General features: G+C 40.2%; 1 protein-coding gene across 3 annotated transcripts in view; it reads left to right on the top strand.

Annotated features, from left to right (window-relative positions):
- b3galnt2.L (beta-1,3-N-acetylgalactosaminyltransferase 2 L homeolog) overlaps positions 1 to 15,752 on the top strand; it is a 35,134-nt gene extending 19,382 nt beyond the window's left edge. Inside the window, exons 6-12 of one of the 3 annotated variants that reach the window (NM_001091361.1) lie at positions 448 to 558; positions 1,624 to 1,702; positions 9,957 to 10,140; positions 10,355 to 10,480; positions 11,356 to 11,515; positions 14,149 to 14,205; positions 15,570 to 15,752. In NM_001091361.1, coding sequence (NP_001084830.1) covers positions 448 to 558; positions 1,624 to 1,702; positions 9,957 to 10,140; positions 10,355 to 10,480; positions 11,356 to 11,515; positions 14,149 to 14,205; positions 15,570 to 15,704 — 852 coding nt within the window. In that variant the 3' untranslated portion in view covers positions 15,705 to 15,752. Of the gene's footprint in view, positions 1 to 447; positions 559 to 1,623; positions 1,703 to 9,956; positions 10,141 to 10,354; positions 10,481 to 11,355; positions 11,516 to 11,992; positions 14,129 to 14,148; positions 14,206 to 15,041; positions 15,501 to 15,569 lie in introns of those variants that run through there. The other 2 variants (XM_041562145.1, XM_041562144.1) reach the window with 2 other exon arrangements.
- The last annotated feature ends 2,433 nt before the right edge of the window (positions 15,753 to 18,185 follow it).

The following is an 18,185-nucleotide window of genomic DNA, read 5'->3' as shown; positions in this document are numbered from 1 at the left end:
ACTATTCTAAATTTATACATTTAGTTGATACATTTCTTATCTTTGTCCCTGCTGAGCAGAATCCCTGAGTTTCATTAAAGGCAGCTGTTAGAATTGATACAATAGTTGCTAACACTCCAGAGATGCTGCTGAGAAATGTATCAACTAAATGTAGTAGCAAATTGTAACAGTTTATAGACTACCTGAATTGAGCTGCCAGAACACCAGAAACGGGAACACTAAACTTTAAACTTAGATTTTGAAAAGGTAAAAAATAAATAATGTAAAGTATTTGAAAAAAGTCATTATTTCTGGGGAGCAATCTGAAAACAATTTAAGTGAAAAAAGTGTTTGGAAGGTAAACAACCCCTTTAATTGGTAGAAAATAAGTTCATTTTTATCGCACAATTGCTTTCTTTTTAACCAAATGTATAGAGTTATTGATTGTTACTTTCTCTTTTTCTTTAGGGCTTTGAAGGGACTGTAGTATGGGAGAGCCATGACCCAGAAGGTCTACTTTCAGGAAATGTGCACCATGTTATTGTAAATGATGGAGGTGGGATATTTAGACTTACAACAGTAAGTAATTTACAGTGCAGTCAGTGAAAGTAACACAAGACTGAAAAGGCACATTATAATTTACACTCACAATTCCTTTTTAATGCCTAATTGATTCTACTTGGTACATTGTACATCTTTTGCTATCCATACAGGGGCCATATAAGCAGCCAGTTTTTTTTTTTACTCTTTACTGTGTAAGCATCTTATTAACCATAATGGCAGCTTCTCTGACTTATATTTGGTCACAGCTTGGCCAGATGTTTAAAAAAAACTGGCTGAAAAATTCCTTTAGTCAAAGACCATATTGGCCATGGATTCTCTTACATGTCTGCATAGGCCCTTTATGTTATCTGATTGTTGGTCTTGGGACTGGCCGAGTTGGGAAAAGTTCCATTCTAAGTGGATCTTGGCATATATGTTAATGTCAATTGTTTTTATATTGAGTTTAACATGACTGGCCTTTGAAAAATGTAATTCAAAATGTATAATTACCATTTTTTTCCTGCTTATTAGATTTCAAGATGATATCTGGTATAAATTTTGTGGTTATAAAGAATATGTTTAAAACTCAATAAGGAATTAGGCTAGAAATTTTAAAAAGTATGTATTGAGGTTCTGTACTTGTCCAAAGCTACCGCAGCCCTGTAGCATCAGTTTCTATAACAAATGGATTTTTGCTTTAATTTCTTGTTTTGATAATTTTCCCAAACCCCTAAATTGCAGCAGCCCAGAGCTTACAGAGAATGTGCAGTGCCACTGACACATCAAAGATGGCATAACAAGATCCAAGATGGGGAGCTCTATGGAAGATTATGAAGGCTTAGATCAGGGCTGCTGAACTAGGCTGGTACATTAAATTTAGTATAAAAAATACAGCATTTCTAGTGATATTTTTCTTTAGGCTTTAGTCATCCTTAGGGAACACTTATAGAGTTTTCACAACTAGAAAATAAGCTAACCATTATGCTATTACTTTATCAATTATGCTGAAAAGGAAAGTGCCAGGTCCAGGATGATTTGCTGTCCGTTTCCTACTTTGGTACATAAAAAGTGTCACTGACATTAACATCTGTGATTCTTTAGGTTAAAGAGGGTTTGTTGCCTTATGAATTTACAGAAGGTGTCGAGGGCATTGCAGGAGGATTTACCTATACTATTCATGGTAAGTTCTTTAAATCATGTTCTGACCTTTATCACGCTACTAACTTAAATCTGATTTTCACATCATGTATTCTGTCTGACAAGGCATATGAATTAAATCAATTTAACTTTTTTATGCCAGATAGGTGTATTTAGTATGACCGTAGGATCCATTACCACAGATGATCAGACTGGTGCTGTTGATATCACTAGTATGTGCTAGTTGACTTAAAACACCAGTGTATTCTCTTCCTTCTGCCCATTTTGGCTGTATGACTAAAGTACTAAAGCTATGGGACAAATGTTTCTTCAAAGGAATTGTTCAATATAAAAATAAAAACTGGGTAAATACTGTAGATAGGCTGTGCAAAATAAAAAATGTTTTCAAAATAGTTAAGCCAAAATATGTAATCTAGGCTGAAGTGACTGGATGTCTTATCATCATAGCCAGAACACTACTTCCTGCTTCGCAGCTCTCTTGGTTTCCACAGATTGGCCCCCCTTAAAGTCGCTGACTAACTCAGAGTTAGAGAGCTGAAAAGCAGGAAGTTGTGTTCTGTTCTGTTAGATATCCAATCACTCCAGCCTTTATAGATTACATTTTTGGATAACTATATTAGAAACTTTTTTTATTTTGCACAGCCTATTTACCCGGTTTTTATTTTTATGCTGAACTTCTCCTTTAACTGTGAATCCAGCTTCACTTGTGAACATGTTTGTAATTCAAGTAAGACACAAGGGTCCCATGGTCCTCCTCTGTTCTGAATTGAAAATGATACCTACAATTTAATCAAGGTTTTATTCTACATCCGAGTCTAGAATATTTTTTCTTTAAGCTATAAATCAATAACCTCTGTTTCCAATAATGAATCTTTATGTGGAAACCATAACAACAACAGTAATCAAGGCTGAAACCTTTAATCTAATAGCCATTTTGGGTGTGATATTCCTTTTGGGTAAGATATCTGTTGTCATGATGAAAATCTGAGCATTAGAGTTTAGAAGAACCCTTTAAATGAATACTGGTATATCATACCAACGACTTCCATCTGAAGCAACAAAGTTATGCTGGAGCTAGATTTGCTTGTAAAACGTTACCCTCTCAAAATTTCCTGCAGTCATGGCATACAGTTGTATTTCTACAACTCTATAAGGCAGTACATAGTTGTGCTGCATAATGAACATGATTCTCAGTCATATTACAAGGTTTCTCCTTTAAAATATGAAAAGCATAAAAGCAGAGGTACATGGCTCTTTCTTTGTTGTTCTAAAATACTTACTTTATTAGTGATGAATGGGTGGATTGAATGTGTTTCTTTATTCCTTCCTTGTTTTATTTAGTTAGGTGGTTGTATATAACCACACTTAATGATCAGGCATACAGTCTTATACCTTTCTGTACTAATTTGTGTGTATACAAGAAGAGTGGTGGTGATGGATAAAGGATTTGACGCTTCTCAAAATTATTTATATTAGGCTCAGGCCTATGTATTTTGGGTCACTGAATGCCTTTTAGGAATGGTATTATTTTAAACAGAAACCTTTTTGAGTCATAGATAAACCTTGGGGCTTATTTTGTAAACTGCAAAAATTATTTGCTTCTTTTTTTTCTTTCCAACAATGAAGCTCTTTCTTACAGAGCACTTCAGTGTCATTGCACCCCCACTGCACGCAAGCAAAAACCAATATAGGTAATCCCTCAATTACATAATTTGGGCATCACACAGGTGATATTGCCTTATATATTCTGTGTATACACTATTTATTTATTCAGAACAAAACGCATTACGTGGTCACAGACTACAAATCTTGTCACATTAACACCTTGTCAATAGCAAGTGTAAAGTACAGAGTACCTACTATGCCTCAATTGCAGTTAACTGGCACAAAGATGTGTGCTAGACCCTAAGATATTGCCACTACATAGTCATACTGCTGTCTGGGTGATCATCAGGCCCGGACTGACAATCTGTCAGTTCGGGCAATTTCCCGAAGGGCCGCTCCATTTACCTTAGAAATGGCCCGCTTCTGATTTGTGGCGTCTGGGCAGGGGGGAGAGACTTACAGCATGCACGCTGTGCTTCTCTTTCACACACACACACACGCTGCGTGTTCCTCCTCCCTCCTCCTCAGAGTCAGGGAAAGGCAAAGGTGATTGGCCAGCAGACGGGTTGTGAGGTGTCAAAGTTCCCGTGCTGTTTCACGAAGCTCCTAGAAGAGGTAGGGGGGAGGTAGGGGTGTCTGTGTGTGTTTGTGTCTTTTTGTGTGTTTGTGTCTCTGTGTTTGTCTTTTTGTGTGTTTGTGTCTCTGTGTTTGTCTTTTTGTGTGTTTGTGTCTCTGTGTTTGTCTTTTTGTGTGTTTGTGTCTCTGCGTTTGTGTCTTTTTGTGTGTTTGTGTCTCTGTGTTTGTGTGTCTCTGTGTGTGTCTGTGTGTGTTTGTGTCTCTGTGTGTGTGTCTCTCTGTGTTTGTGTGTCTCTTTGTGTGTTTGTGTCTCTGTGTTTGTGTGTCTCTTTGTGTGTTTGTGTCTCTGTGTGTGTCTGTGTGTCTCTCTGTTTGTGTGTCTTTTTGTGTGTGTCTCTCTGTGTTTGTGTCTCTGTGTGTGTGTGTGTGCCTGTGTGTGTCTTTCTGTGGTTGTGTGTCTCTTTGTGTGTGTTTGTGTGTGTGTGTTTACATGTGGGCTGCTTTGTTTGTTTTTTGCCCGGGCTGCTTTTTGCTCCCAGTCTGGCTCTGGTGATCATCACAATGTCCCACTGGAGAAATAATTTTGCAATATCAACATAACATGCTTCAGATTACTCTGGATCCTCCTCATTTGTGTATTTAGTCTCTGGCATATATATGGATGCCAGTTTGTGTTCCACCTTTATGCATAGCACTGTGCTCCACACATAATGAATACAATGAGGTCCCTTATGCGTATTTTTCACTTTAGTTTTTGTAGCTGACAAGAAGATAATTCCACTCAATAAAAACTTGCTTTTACAGTAACTAATAAATGTGAGAGGATTTCCCCAAGTCACCCATGATCAGCATTCACCAATGGGTTAACTTCCCCCTGCAGGCCAGCGGACAGGACCTCCCACTCAATTAAAAGTTCCACCTCCTCCCTTACCCCCTAGTCTTTTTTTGTCCGGGCCAGGGAGAGGATATCCTGTTTGGGTGAAGAAAACGTGGCTACTAGGAATGGACAACTGTAAGGGCCTAAAAATAGCTCCCCAGAGAGGGGTCAGCAGGGGCTTACTTACATGCCCGTGTTTCTCCTCCCGTGTTCGGGTTAGGGGGATGCGGAGGAAGCATGCCCGTGATTATAGGCTGATCCTCTGGCTGTGCTGGTCAGGCGAGGCCAGAAAACGGAGTGGAAGTACTCCAGGAGCTGCGTGCCAGTTACGGAGAACGCCGTGGACCGGAAGTGACGCAGCAGCGGAAGTGACACACTGGCCATCTTAGATGAGGGCAAAACGCAAGAATTTCTAAGATGGAAAAAGTAAGTTATGGAGGCGATTTTTGGCGCCAAAACGTCAGCGTCCTAGCCTGGAGAAGGCAGAAGAGATATGTGAGGCAGTCAGGAAAGGAAAAAAAAATATTTAAATCAGTACACACTTCCTGTGGGTGCCATTTTGCCATCAGTTAAGCTGAGCATTTATGCACACAGGTATGTGGGGGATATCAGCTAGAGTTCCTTTGTGATTTCTAAGGACCGGTGGCTGATTACTTTTATTTTTTCTATTCTCTTAACCAGTTTTTCCAATGGAACCTGGTATGATGGGAAAAGCCTCTCACCCTAAAGGGAAAAGGTAATGTATGATGTCAAAGAGAATATGGCAAGGATAGAGGGCTCAGTTTCTAACAGTGTTGTTATTTTATGCAGCCTTCCTGCCACAGATGTAAGAAAAGACAAGTCTCCAGAGAAAACAACTTCTGCAGAGAAACAATAGGAGCCTGGATCCTCTGTATCACAAGAAAACCAATGGGAGTCCTTAGCCTCAGTGATAAAACAGGCAGTTATTCAAGGATTCCAGGAGGTATCGGGCACTAAGAAAAGACCAAAACACCATCATGGGAGACAAGGGGAGTCTTTTTCAGAGGTATCAGGGAGACTTGTCATTTGATTCAGACGTCCTGTCACAGGCAGGATCAGAGGAGGGTGAAATTGATTCGGAAGAAGAATCAACATTTGATTTAGTTGTGATTGATCCGTTAATAAAAGCAGTCAGACAGACTCTCTAACTTTTCCGACAGAGTTGACAAAGTTATCATCGGCAGATAAACTCTTTCCATCATCCAAAAAGAAATCCGTGTGCTTTCCTGTGCATTCGTCTATCAAAGAGATTATTGCGTCGGAATGGAAGAAGACTGAAAAAAGGACAACAGGAAAATTCAATAAAAAATATCCTTTTGACGAACAAGATTCTAAAACCTGAGGCTGGCTAAGAAAACTGCGCTTCCAGTAGATGATGCAGCAGTCTTTAGAGAGCCGATGGAGAAAAAGAATGTAATCTAAGGAAAGCTTTTTGTGCCGCAGGAGCAGCCTGTAAACCAGCAGTTGCACTGACTTCAGTGTCTAGAGATTTGAAGGTGTGGTTGTCGGAACTTGGGGAAGCAATATCTTCTAATGTGAAGAGACCAAGACTTTTGGAGATGTTGACAGATTGTAAAATGGCAACAGAATTTATATCCGAAGCTTCGATAGACCTAGTGCATTTTTCGGCAAGATCCATGGCGCTGTCGTCAGCAGCCAGAAGAGCCTTATGGCTGAAGACGTGGGCAGCTGATACAGCTTCAGAACCTAATTTGTGTCAGTTGCCTTTTAAAGGTGAGATGTTGTTCGGAGAACGCAATTATAAAGAAGGTTTCAGGTGGAAAAGTGTGTTCCTACCACAAGAAAGTCAAGCGAAGAGACCACGCTTTGAGACGAACTACAACAAACCGAAGGATAAATCATTCAGGACGTCTAAACAATGCAAGCCTGGTAGAGAGTATTCCAGGCAATCTTCTTGGAGATCAGGACGTCCAAGTTCCAGAGGGGCAGCGAAAAGACCTGGGTTTTTTTCCTCAGCCCCATCTACTTCCGGTCAGCAATGAATGTGGCAGGGCCCAGAGCATGGTGGGTGGCAGGTTAGCCAATTTCTCTCATGTCTGGGCCACAACTATACAAGACACATGGGTACGAAACGTGGTGGAATCAGGTTTTCGCCTAGAATTCAAGTCCGTACCCAGAAGAGATTTTTTCATAGAGTCTGTGGTCAAGGGGACAGAGTCAAGCAAAAAAATAGCCCAGGAGTACTTGAAGCAGTTGTTCGGGTCGGGGGCAATAGATACGGTCACTCCTCAAGAAAGACACACAGGCTTTTATTCAAAAAATTTTTTTGTAAAAAAGGCATCAAGCGCATTAAGACCGGTGCTGGATATGAGAAAGTTCCTGCAAGTGAGGAAATTCAGGATGGAATCTAAGATTCTCAATAGACGACGTACATGTACAATTCAAGTGCCTACCGTTTGGTCTAGCCCAATCCCCGAGAGTGTTTACAAAAGTATTCCTTTCTCGCGGAATTGAGAAAGGAGGGCTTGGCAGTGTACCATTATCTGGACGACATCCTGGTGGTAGCAAACTCAAAGGCAGAAGCAGAGATTCATGCTGCCAGAGTAAAGGAATTTTTGCTAGATCACGGTTGGATAGTAAACCAGGAGAAAAGCAGTTTATTTCCCACTCAGACCCTACAATATTTAGGGGCGTTGTTTCAAATAGAAATTTAGTCAGTCTTCCCTTGGAGCGTCAATTAAAGGTTGTCGACTTGGTAGAAGATTTCAAGAAAAGAAAAACAGTTTCCTTGCATCATTGTCTGAAAGTGCTGGGATCCATGTCGGCCACAATACAGATAGTGAAATGGGCAAGATGGCACTTAAGACCCTTGCAGATTTTTCTTCTAAGAAATGTAAATCAGCTTCATCTACATTTACAGAGGAGACTGTTCGTACCACAAGAGGTAAAGAAAACCCTATCATGGTGGTGTAGAGAGGAGAATCTGGCGAGGGGAATGCCGCTGGAAGAACCAGAGTTGGTGGTAGTAACCACCGATGCGTCAAGTGTGGGATGGGGAGCCCACATAGGCGAAGAAGTTGTAGAGGGCACATGGAATGGAGAAAATGTGCCGTCAAATCTTCTGGAGTTGAGAGCGATAAGAGAAGCCCTCATATATTTTACACATCTACTGAAAGGAAAACAAGTAAAGGTAATGTTGGACAATACTACGGCAGTCGCTTATTTAGCAAAGCAGGGGGGCACCAGAAGCGTGTCTTTGCTAGAGGAAGTAGAACCGCTATTTCAGTGGGCAGAAGATTGGCTAGAAGGGTTGACCGCAATCCATCTCCCAGGGAAAGAAAATTGTAACGAATACACAATCAAATTTTTGAAGAGATGGTGAGAAGGTGGGGGCATCCAAAGATAGATGTGATGGCATCCCCACAGAACCGGAAGTGTCACCGGTTCTTTTCAAGGTTTCCCTGCAAAGAGGCAGAGGTGGTAGACGGCTTGAGACAAAGTTGGTCAGAGGGCATGATTTATGTGTTTCCTCCATGTCCGTTAATTTGGAGAGTCTTGAAGAAGATAAGGAAAAACAGAGCAGAGGCCATTGCAGTAATCCCTTTCTGGCCCAGGAGGCCATGGTTTCCTCTACTCCAGAAGCTGGCCATAGACAAGCCCATGCAGATTCAGAGCTTTCCAGGATGGCTGACGCAAAGGTCAATTCAAATCCAAAGCCACAATCATCTATCTTTGATGGCTTGGCGGTTGAGAGGAAGAAATTAAGACAGTTTTTTCAAAAGAAGGAAGTCAAAGACTTATTATTGAAGTCAAGGAAACAAAGCACTTCCCAGCAATACTATAGAGTATGGGAAAAGTTTGTGGAATTTGTTACTGAAAGAAAAGAAGACCCTTTGTATCCTTGTATCCATCAGCTCCAGTGCTGGTAGAATTTTAGTTCTCGGGATACGAGAAGAGGTTGCATTTTAACACACTGAGGGGACAGGTGTCAGTAATTTCGGCATTAACAGGGAAGAATTGGGCAGAAGAAACGTTGGTGAAAAAATTCTTTAATGCCCTAATAAGAGTCAGACCAATGAAGAGAAGTTGTCTTCCTCCATGGGATCTTCCCTTCGTCTTAAAGATCTTAACTGAGCCATTGGAGGAGTCCTCCATATGGAATATGACGCTAAAGGTGATTCTTTTGGTGGCAGTAACATCAGCCTGTAGAGTGGGAGAGTTGGCAGCTCTGGCGGTTTCAGAGCCACATACATTGATGTTTGAACACCGAGTAGTGTTGAAACCGGCATTTGGGTTCCTTCCAAAGGTTATGTCCAAATTCCATATGGACTTGGAAGTCATCCTGCCTGCTTACTTTCCAGACCCGACATCTGCAGAGGAAAAGATGTGGCACACTCTTGATTTGGAAAGCGCTATTAAAATCTATGTGGAAAGAACAAAAACATGGAGAAGGTCAAAGCATTTGTTCATAATACCTAACGGGTATAGGAAAGGTCAAGCTCCAACGAAGAGAACTATTAGTTCCTGGATCGTGGCGGCTATAGCGAAGGCATACAACGTGGCAGGAAGGAAAGTACCTAAAGGGTTGAAGGCTCATTCTACCAGGGCATTGGCAAGTTCCTGGCCGGCGCAAGCCAGGGAGTCGCCAGAGAGCATTGGCAAGATGGTCTTCTTTAAATACATTTGTTAAACATTACAAGTTGGATGTATTGTCTTCCCAAGAAGCCAAATTTGGGAGAAAAGTTTTACAGTCTGTAATGTTCTCCACTAAATGCATTTGTGTCCCACCCTCTATTTTAGCTTGGGTATGTCCCATTGGTGAATGCTGACCATGAGTGACTTGGGGAAAACAGGAAATTGTTTCATACATACCTTAATTTCTGTATCCTGGTCTCTTCCATGTCAGCATTCACCAGGGAGTTTCCCACCCTTTATAAGGGACAGCTTTAATACTGAGACTAGGGGGTAAGGGAGGAGGTGGAACTTTTAATTGATAGTGGGAGGTCCTGTCTGCTAACCTGCAGGGGGAAGTGAACCCATTGGTGAATGCTGCCATGGAAGTGACCAGGAAACAGAAATTACGGTATGAATGAAACAATTTCCTGTTTTTTTTCTTTCATTTATACTTGTCAGTGTTTCCTAGTGGCATATTTCAGCAGCATTTCACAACAGAACAGTTCAGTGTTAAAATCTACAGGCTGAATGTCACATTTAAGGATTTAATTCTCTTTTACAGAGGGTGAGACACTTTTAAATACTCTAGAGACACGCCCAGAAAGAATACAGAATCATTTAGCTGCACTAGAAAAAGAAGATGCCTTATTACAGGAGGAAAGCACAACTTTTCAAGATATTGTTTTTGTCAACGTTGTTGACACGTACAGAAATGTTCCTTCTAAGCTACTAAATTTCTATCGATGGTATGACATTTATATTATTCATTTCTATTGTCTATTAGGGATAAACAACTGAAGAAAAGAGCTGCTTAAAGTCCCTATCTGATATGTGCATCTTCCAGTACAAGTTTTATTCAGTCTTTATTTTTCTAATGAATGTCCTAATACTTCTGATGACTTCATTTTATCTTCAGTGTTGCCTGTGTGAAGTAATTAAATTTGGCCATTCCTTGATTAGGACTGTACAATTAACAAGATTTGAGTTTTTGCTGAAGACTGATGATGACTGCTTCATTGACATTGACAATGTGTTAAAGATGGTTGCTCAAAAGGAGCTACAGAAGGAAAATGCTTGGTGGGGAAAGTAAGTCATATTATGTCACTTTTATTCCTTAACAACGTTCAGAAAGTCATTCCAGATGCCTATAAGCCAGGTCATATTTTTGTTCCTTTTTGGAACAGGAAATGATAGAGAACTCCACTTACACAAACACAACTATAATAGTAATTGAGGCTCCCTCTGCTAAATAATCCTTGCTTTATAGCATTTATAGAAAACAAAGCATTACATCAGGCAAATGTTAAAATGATACATTAATGTATTTTCAAAATACCATGTGCTTCCTCAAATAGCTTTTTCAGAACTTGCATTGTAGAGAGGTTAGGGATCATATAGGTGGGAGTTTGTTCTGCTATCAGCCCTTAGGTTGCATCCTTGTGCCTTTAACAACAAACCTCTCACCTAATCAGGTCTGCTGTCAAGGTGTGGGTACAGGGAGTACTGCAGTCAGGGGCCCCATGGCAGACTGGGGCCCTGAGATGGAAAAGCATGTTTCATGGGGCTGGCTTTGGATAGTGTATGTGGTTTAAGTGGATCATGGGTGAGTTTTTGTCATAATTTGGAGTGATTAGAGTAGTAGCTGTGCTCGCAAAAGGCATTTTTGGGCACCCTAGGGAGAGGGGTTCCCCAAGATTAATGGTGGTGTCCTGCTCAGACTTCTGCAGTAAGATAAGTGAAGCGCTGCTATGTTTGAATAAAACAAAACATTTTAGTAACTCCTTTTATATGCTATGAAAATTGCAGATTGGTGGCTTTATTTACTGTACCTGAATGATATTATTTCTCAGAACATTTTACTTGGTAGTACTAATATTAGTGCACTTTTCCAACTAATTTTTTTACTGTTTATGTAAACTTAGCAACTGTTGCTTCATTATTAACGTCCTTGTTTGGTTAAGTTTTAGGTTAAATTGGGCCGTTGATCGGACTGGAAAATGGCAGGAATTGGAATATCTTAGTCCAGCCTACCCTGCATTTGCCTGTGGTTCTGGGTACATTATTTCAAATGATATTGTCCAGTGGCTTGCAGTCAATTCTCAACGACTGAAAACTTACCAGGTGATTTTTTTTTTTGTTTTATCCTCTAAAATGTCACTCCTCTCTTCAATTTACACATATGGAGACTAAATCAAGAGTGAGGATGAAACAGACTAAGTATTTGACAGCTTATCAAAACTTCTTGCTTCTGTGATTAAGAACTGAGCTCTTAACACAATAAAATTACTGGGCCTCCATACTTTTCTGTTAGTTTCCAGCTGGCTGTAAATTTTATATATATATATATATATATATATATATATATATATATATATATATATATATATATATATATATATATATATATATATATATATATATATATATATATATATATATATATATATATATATATATATATATATTGTCTTTTATAATTAAAGACCTAGCAATTGTTATTGCTGCACTTTCCTCAGAGCTCTCACTCCTCGCCCTCGCATCTGACTTCTCCGCCTTCTCCAGTCTCGCTCCCTCTTACCCTCTTGTTCTTTCTCCCAGCCTCTGTCCCTCTCCAGTCTTGCTCCACCTCACTCCCTTTGCGACTCTCCGATCTCACTTCACCTGCTGCTCCCAACATCCATCCATCAATCAATCTCCAGTCTCACTCCTTCTGCTCCTCCTCCCCTTGTTCTTTCTCTGGTCTTGCTTCGTCTGTTGCCCCTACATGGAAACCAATTAAGGAAATCATCAGCAATCTCCTAAGCACATGGATTGCAGCTCCTCCCGGTATGTTCATTACCCATTCAAACAGGCTCTATTTACTCCTCCATCCTGGCTGCATATCTAGCTCAGATCTCCCCCTATTACGTAACTTAGCCTAGATGGTGACAAGGAGGCAGTCTGTGGGGATCTCTCATAAATCCTACAGTATCTTTAACACGTGTGGAGTCCAGGGTGTAGGATGGCATGGACATCACATGAGGTTGCAAAAAGGAGTCAAAAAAGGAGGGAAACTGGTTGATAGAGAGAACCTACCGCTGAGATGATCGGTCTAATAGGAGGTGCTGATTGGGATTTGTGGATCTTCGGTAGCGTATATAGGATTGGAGTCTGTGGGTATTCAGTGGTCATGTAGTTATAGGTGTCATTGTTAATCCATCCCGCACTGTGTGCCATAAGTATACAACAGTCCAGTTCACATTTGAACTTTAAAGTAGGGTCACATGTGAGAGGTTAGTAAATAGATGAGTCAGAAAGCTGTGAAAGAATTTCATCACGGTAAAATTTGTAATCCAGTAACACGATTGTGCCACCTTTTGTCTTTTGTTATTTTTAAAACACCCAATAGCCCCGGGCTCCGCTTTACAGAGATTAGGAAACCCCTGAGTATTTTGGGTAATTTTTGCGGCTTCCTTGTTCAGTACCTTGGTAAAAGTACGAATGGCAGATGGTGTATTGTTCGGGTCCAAGTAGCTTTTGGCCCTAAAACGGGGAGCAGTCTTGGATACAGTGTCACAAAAGTTTTTTTGTTTTTTTTTTGGTATCGGTGTATATCGATAAGGAAGTTGAAGGTGTCAGGTTTCTGGTGAGGTACAAAGGTAAGACCCTTGTTTAGTAGTGAAACCTCACCAGACGTGAGCACATGGTGGCTCAAGTTAAAAATTGCATTCTCCTGGCTCAGTGTGGTTTGCCTTTTACGTTTGTGCCCACCCCGTCTGGTATGTCTGCGCTGTCTTTCCCTGACCAGTCAACCGACTCAGACTCTGGTTCCACACTCCAAGAAAGATACGGACAAAGGGAAAGACTGCGCAGGCATACCAGTAACGTAAAAAGCAAACCACCCGAGCCAGGAGAATGTGATTTTTAACTTGAGCCACCATGTATTGTTCATGGCTATGATCTCCCCAAGTATTTTTCATGCCTGTAAAAAGATGTACTTCACACCTCAGACCTAGACTGTAAGTGACTGCATTGTTCACCTCATCAAACCTCAGACAAGCTGCTAGAGTATTTATGAACACAACTGTACATATCATACTATGCTCCCTGCATGTTTGCCATACTCTGGCTGTCCTACACTGCCTGTGTGCCATACTTTATGGTGTATGGCTGAGATTCTAGATATGTTTATAACACAACATTATTTCACAGCTCATCTCTGACCCCATTATAAACAACTGTGCAGGGGGAGGGTTAAACATATTAATGGAACGGATGTCACATTGTTACTGCAATCCCCATAATTCATTGCAAATGGCAGGCTACTGATTGGCGTGATTAGCTCCTCCAGGGGGATGCAGATCTTAAGTCATGCCAGGGGGAGGACTTTGTCAGGAAGTAGGAACATTCTGGGAGCTGACAATGATGACACTTTGTCAATGCTGCTTTTCAGTTTGTCTGCATGGGATTAGCAAAAGATTAGTTAAGGATGCAGAGGTGAGATAAAGCTATCGTTTCATTATGTAATAGGTTTAACTCTGAAAAAAACACTATTACTTTTTTATTGTTAACTTTACTGTGTAATACTTTATATATCTCATGACAGTTCTCCTTTAAATGAGGTTGTTGATGCCTCGTGGATCAGCAAGTTACAGGATATGTAAACCATGAAAACAAATGAATGTAATTTATTTTGCTCTTCTAACCACTTTTACCATGTAGGAAACTCAATGTCTTGTAGTAAAGATCTTTTTCACCAGAGATCTTTTTCATAGGGTGAAGATGTGAGTATGGGAATCTGGATGTCAGCAATTGGTCCCAGCCGATATCAGGTGAGACTCAAACAAAAGCTTTTTCAATTTTTAGGCTCAGCATTCAGAGAACATTTGTTGTAATATTCCAGCCTTTTTAACTGTGTACTGTTCATAACAGCTAATCTGACTGTGGGGTAATGAATTAATGGTTGGAGTAGAAACAGAACATCAAGCACAAATAAACAAGCTCAAGGGCAGCAAGCAACCACTGAACCTATTTCTAAAAAGTGGGAATCTTAATAAACTACATAGATTTCTGCACATGTATATAAAACAATGTAAGGGATCATTTACAATCCGCAAGTGCAATTGTGCAAAATGGTTGCATAATCCCATTCATTAGAGAGCAGTCAACCCCAAAATAAAAATTTGCCAAATAAAAGAAAACCTAATTTTAAGAAACTTTCCAATAGACCTCTATAAACAACTTTCAGTGCTTTTAAAGTTATTTGTAATAACAATTGCTATTGAAAGCAGCATTTGCTTATCTCCTGGTTAAGTTTTAAACAATGTTGAAAAAGTCTTCGTTCCCTAGCAAAGACAGGTCAGTTAATCAGCTGCCTTGCCTTACATTGTATCAACAGTCTGAGCCACTAGGGCTGGGAAAAGAAAGCGACAAACACTGCTTTCAATTGCAATAAATATACAAATGACGTAAAAACCATAGGCAATTTGTAATGAATGTATGCAAAATTGCTTAGAATTAAGTTTTCTCCTATCAGGCAAATTTTTATTTTTGGGTTGACTTTCCCTTTAAGGGTACTTGTGTCAAAAGGTGTTCCTTGCCCTTTTGCATCATTGTGCTTTGTGCAGCTCAGTCATTTCTGAATTAAATGCAGTGCACTTATTGACAGATGGGGACCCTGGAGCTCCCGCCACCTCTGAAGAAAGCAGTAACTCCAGGATTTCCATAACAGCTTGTGTCAATCATCACAGCACAGTGGCACCTAAAGAATGGGATGTACATGTCATTTTAAAGGTTACTCATCTGAAGTGAAAGTGTATCTGAAATTGCATTTTGCACACTCAACCACTATAATCTTGGTGCATTTGTAAAGTGCAATGTTTTAACTAATATCTGCTATGTATGCACTGAATTCTCTATTTTGGAACTTGGCTAAATCTGAACCCATAATTGTTCGTGTGACAAAGTCATATGACTTTAAGGATTCAGATTGGCCAGGCACTTGGATTTGGCCGAATCCTGCTGAAAGGTTGAGTCTCTATTCAAAGCCTAAATTATATCTGTACATTTTATTTAGTAAGATGTCTACACTATTATGGGATTCACTGAAAGGATACTAGTAAGAAAACCAAACTGTACTTAACCTTTCTCTTACCACAGAAGAGGGTGGATTCATTTGTTTATTTTTTTTATTTAGGATAGTCGTTGGCTGTGTGAAAAGAAGTGCGAGGCCGGGATGCTGTCGTCACCACAGTACACTCCACAGGAACTAATGGAGATTTGGCAACAGAAAGAACGATGTGGGAATCCTTGTGCATGTGAAGACAGATGACCAAAGAACCTACCCATTCATATAATATAATAAATTTTATACTGCAAATTTCCCATCACTGTATGTATATATCGCTTATAAGATGTCTTGCTGGGGGGGGGGGGTGCTGGATATTGAAACCAGGAACTAGTCCATCTATAAGCTCTTTTGACACTGCACCACCACCTCTAAGCCTCTGCATCATACAGGCATAAGCTGCAAAAAAAAAAAAAAAATTCTCTCTAGTTAATATTTTCAAAGGATAAAGCAAACCTTAGAGCTCCAACTTAAATGTGTGGTTCAACTTTAAGTTAACTTTTAGTATGTTATAGAATTGTCTTCATTTTTTTTATAGGTTTTTTTATTTGCCCTTTTCTTCAGACTTTTTCTAGCTTTCAGATGGGGGTCACTGATTCTGTAAGGCTATCAAATTGTCTCAAAATATCACTCTACAGCATACTAAAAGTTAACTTAAAGGTGAACAACCCCTTTAAACTGGTCGCACCTAAGGAAAAAGTGCTCTCATGTCTCACCTGTTGGAACTTCCAATCTGTGCAGCTTTAGGTATATGAAATGTTTCTCTGCAGGTTTATTTCAGTCTCATCAGAGAAACACTTGATAAATGTTTGAAAGGTTGCATATTAAAAACAATAGAGCATTTCTTGTAACTGCCTAACATTTACATGATTCTGGACTGCCAACAACCTAGTGATAGGAAGTTTCCAGTGATGTCAGTGACAGGTGGCACAGAGTAGAGAGTAGCACAGAGCAAGTGTTTCTCCACCAGCTATAACTGGATAATCACTACCTATGGCATAAATGACCCAAATATAACCGTTGAGGTTAAAAACAGAACTACTTCAAACAGGCTACTTACTGACTGGAAAAAGCAAACACATCAACTGAAAAGGAAAAGTATTAGTAAGGTTTTATATTTATATACTGTGGTTTCATTTGTATAGGTTTTTTTCTGTCTTGGGTGCTAAATAGCAAAGGTTGGTGCGCTATTGTGCTTACAACCTGCTTTACTTTGCAGTTAGTTTTCCCTCGGGTTGAGGGGGTGGGGTTTGATTAGTTGCACCTGAACAGACTATAAATAGAACCCCTGGGACTCCAGTGGAGCTTGCTCTATTGTTTAGCTGTGGGAGATCTATAAGTGGAGTTGCAAACACCAGAGTTAAGTGGGAAATCTGCAGACATACTAGGTCAAAAGTTTGTTCTAAACCCTAATTTTTTTTCTTTTTTTATTCCTGTTTTGATCTGTAAATGGGATAATGAGTGCTAGCAACACTGAAGTTCTGACCCAGTGCAGAGTCTGCCATATGTATGCAGATTTGGAACAAGAGATCCAAAATGCTTAACTCTGTAGTGGTTGTAAGCAAATTGCCACTTTGGAGGCTCGAGTTAGAGCACTAGAGCAACAAATTGCAATACTGTGGTTGATTGACAATCTTGAAAGTCTCTTGCTCACTGAGCAGGACCTAGCTGGGTCAGATAGCATGGGGGAACAGAACAGCAGCAGGATAGCTGGCAGCTAGCTGGGTGACAGAAAATCTAAGGGCAAAAGGAAAATGGAGGTTGATCCGGAGTTTACACAGTGCATCAAATTTGCCAGATTGTGTTAAGAAAATGGGAGTGTGAACTCTGGATTGGCAATTCAATATGGGGCTGATCTCTCCAACAGCCAGATACCAGTCTCTCTAGTAGTGGTGGGGAGGAGAGTAGAGTCAGGCCTAGGCAGATTGTGGTTGTAGGGGATTCAAATATTAGGAAAGTGGATAGGGTAATCTGTCTTCCAGAACGCTACAACCGAAAAGTTTGCGGTCTACCTGGTGCTAGGGTTTGGGATGTGGTTGATCGGGTAGGTAGACAAATTATTGGGTGGGTCCGGGCATATCGGTACAAATGACAAAATAAATGGTAGCTGGAAGACCTTAAAGAGTGATTTCAGGGATCTAGGCTCTAAGATCAAGGGACGGTCTTCCAATGTCATTTTTTCTGGAATTTTGACTGTGCCACGTGCAAGTTTAGGAAGACAGCGGGAGCTTAGGGAGCTAAATGCGTGGCTCAAGTCTTGGTGTAGGAAGAAAGGGTTTGGGTTCCTAGAGAACTGGGCTGATTTTTCAGGTTGTATAGGTACAACCTATACAGTCATGACAGTTTGCACCACAATGGAAGGGTGCCCACTGTGCTTGCAGCAAGCAGTAAAAAGAATCCAAAATTATTTTTTAAATATTTTAATGGTAAAACAATTAAGCAGGAAGGGATGAGACCTTTAATACCAGAGGGGGTCATCTAGTTGATGGGGGGGAAAAAAAGGGCAGATTCTGAACACATATTTTTCGTCTGTCTACACAAATGAGGAACCAGTTAATGAAGGTTTCCTTCTTGATAGTCCCAATTCTAGTAATACAACTAATGATGCATGGTTCACACATGAGGAAATTCAAAAGAGACTAGAACATATTAAGATAAACAAAGGTCCGGGGCCAGATGGTATTC

This window comes from Xenopus laevis, chromosome 5L (genome assembly GCF_017654675.1).
Source record: "Xenopus laevis strain J_2021 chromosome 5L, Xenopus_laevis_v10.1, whole genome shotgun sequence".
NCBI lineage: Eukaryota > Metazoa > Chordata > Amphibia > Anura > Pipidae > Xenopus > Xenopus laevis.
Note: the sequence above shows the minus strand (reverse complement) of the source record. Positions and strands in the feature narration are given on the sequence as shown.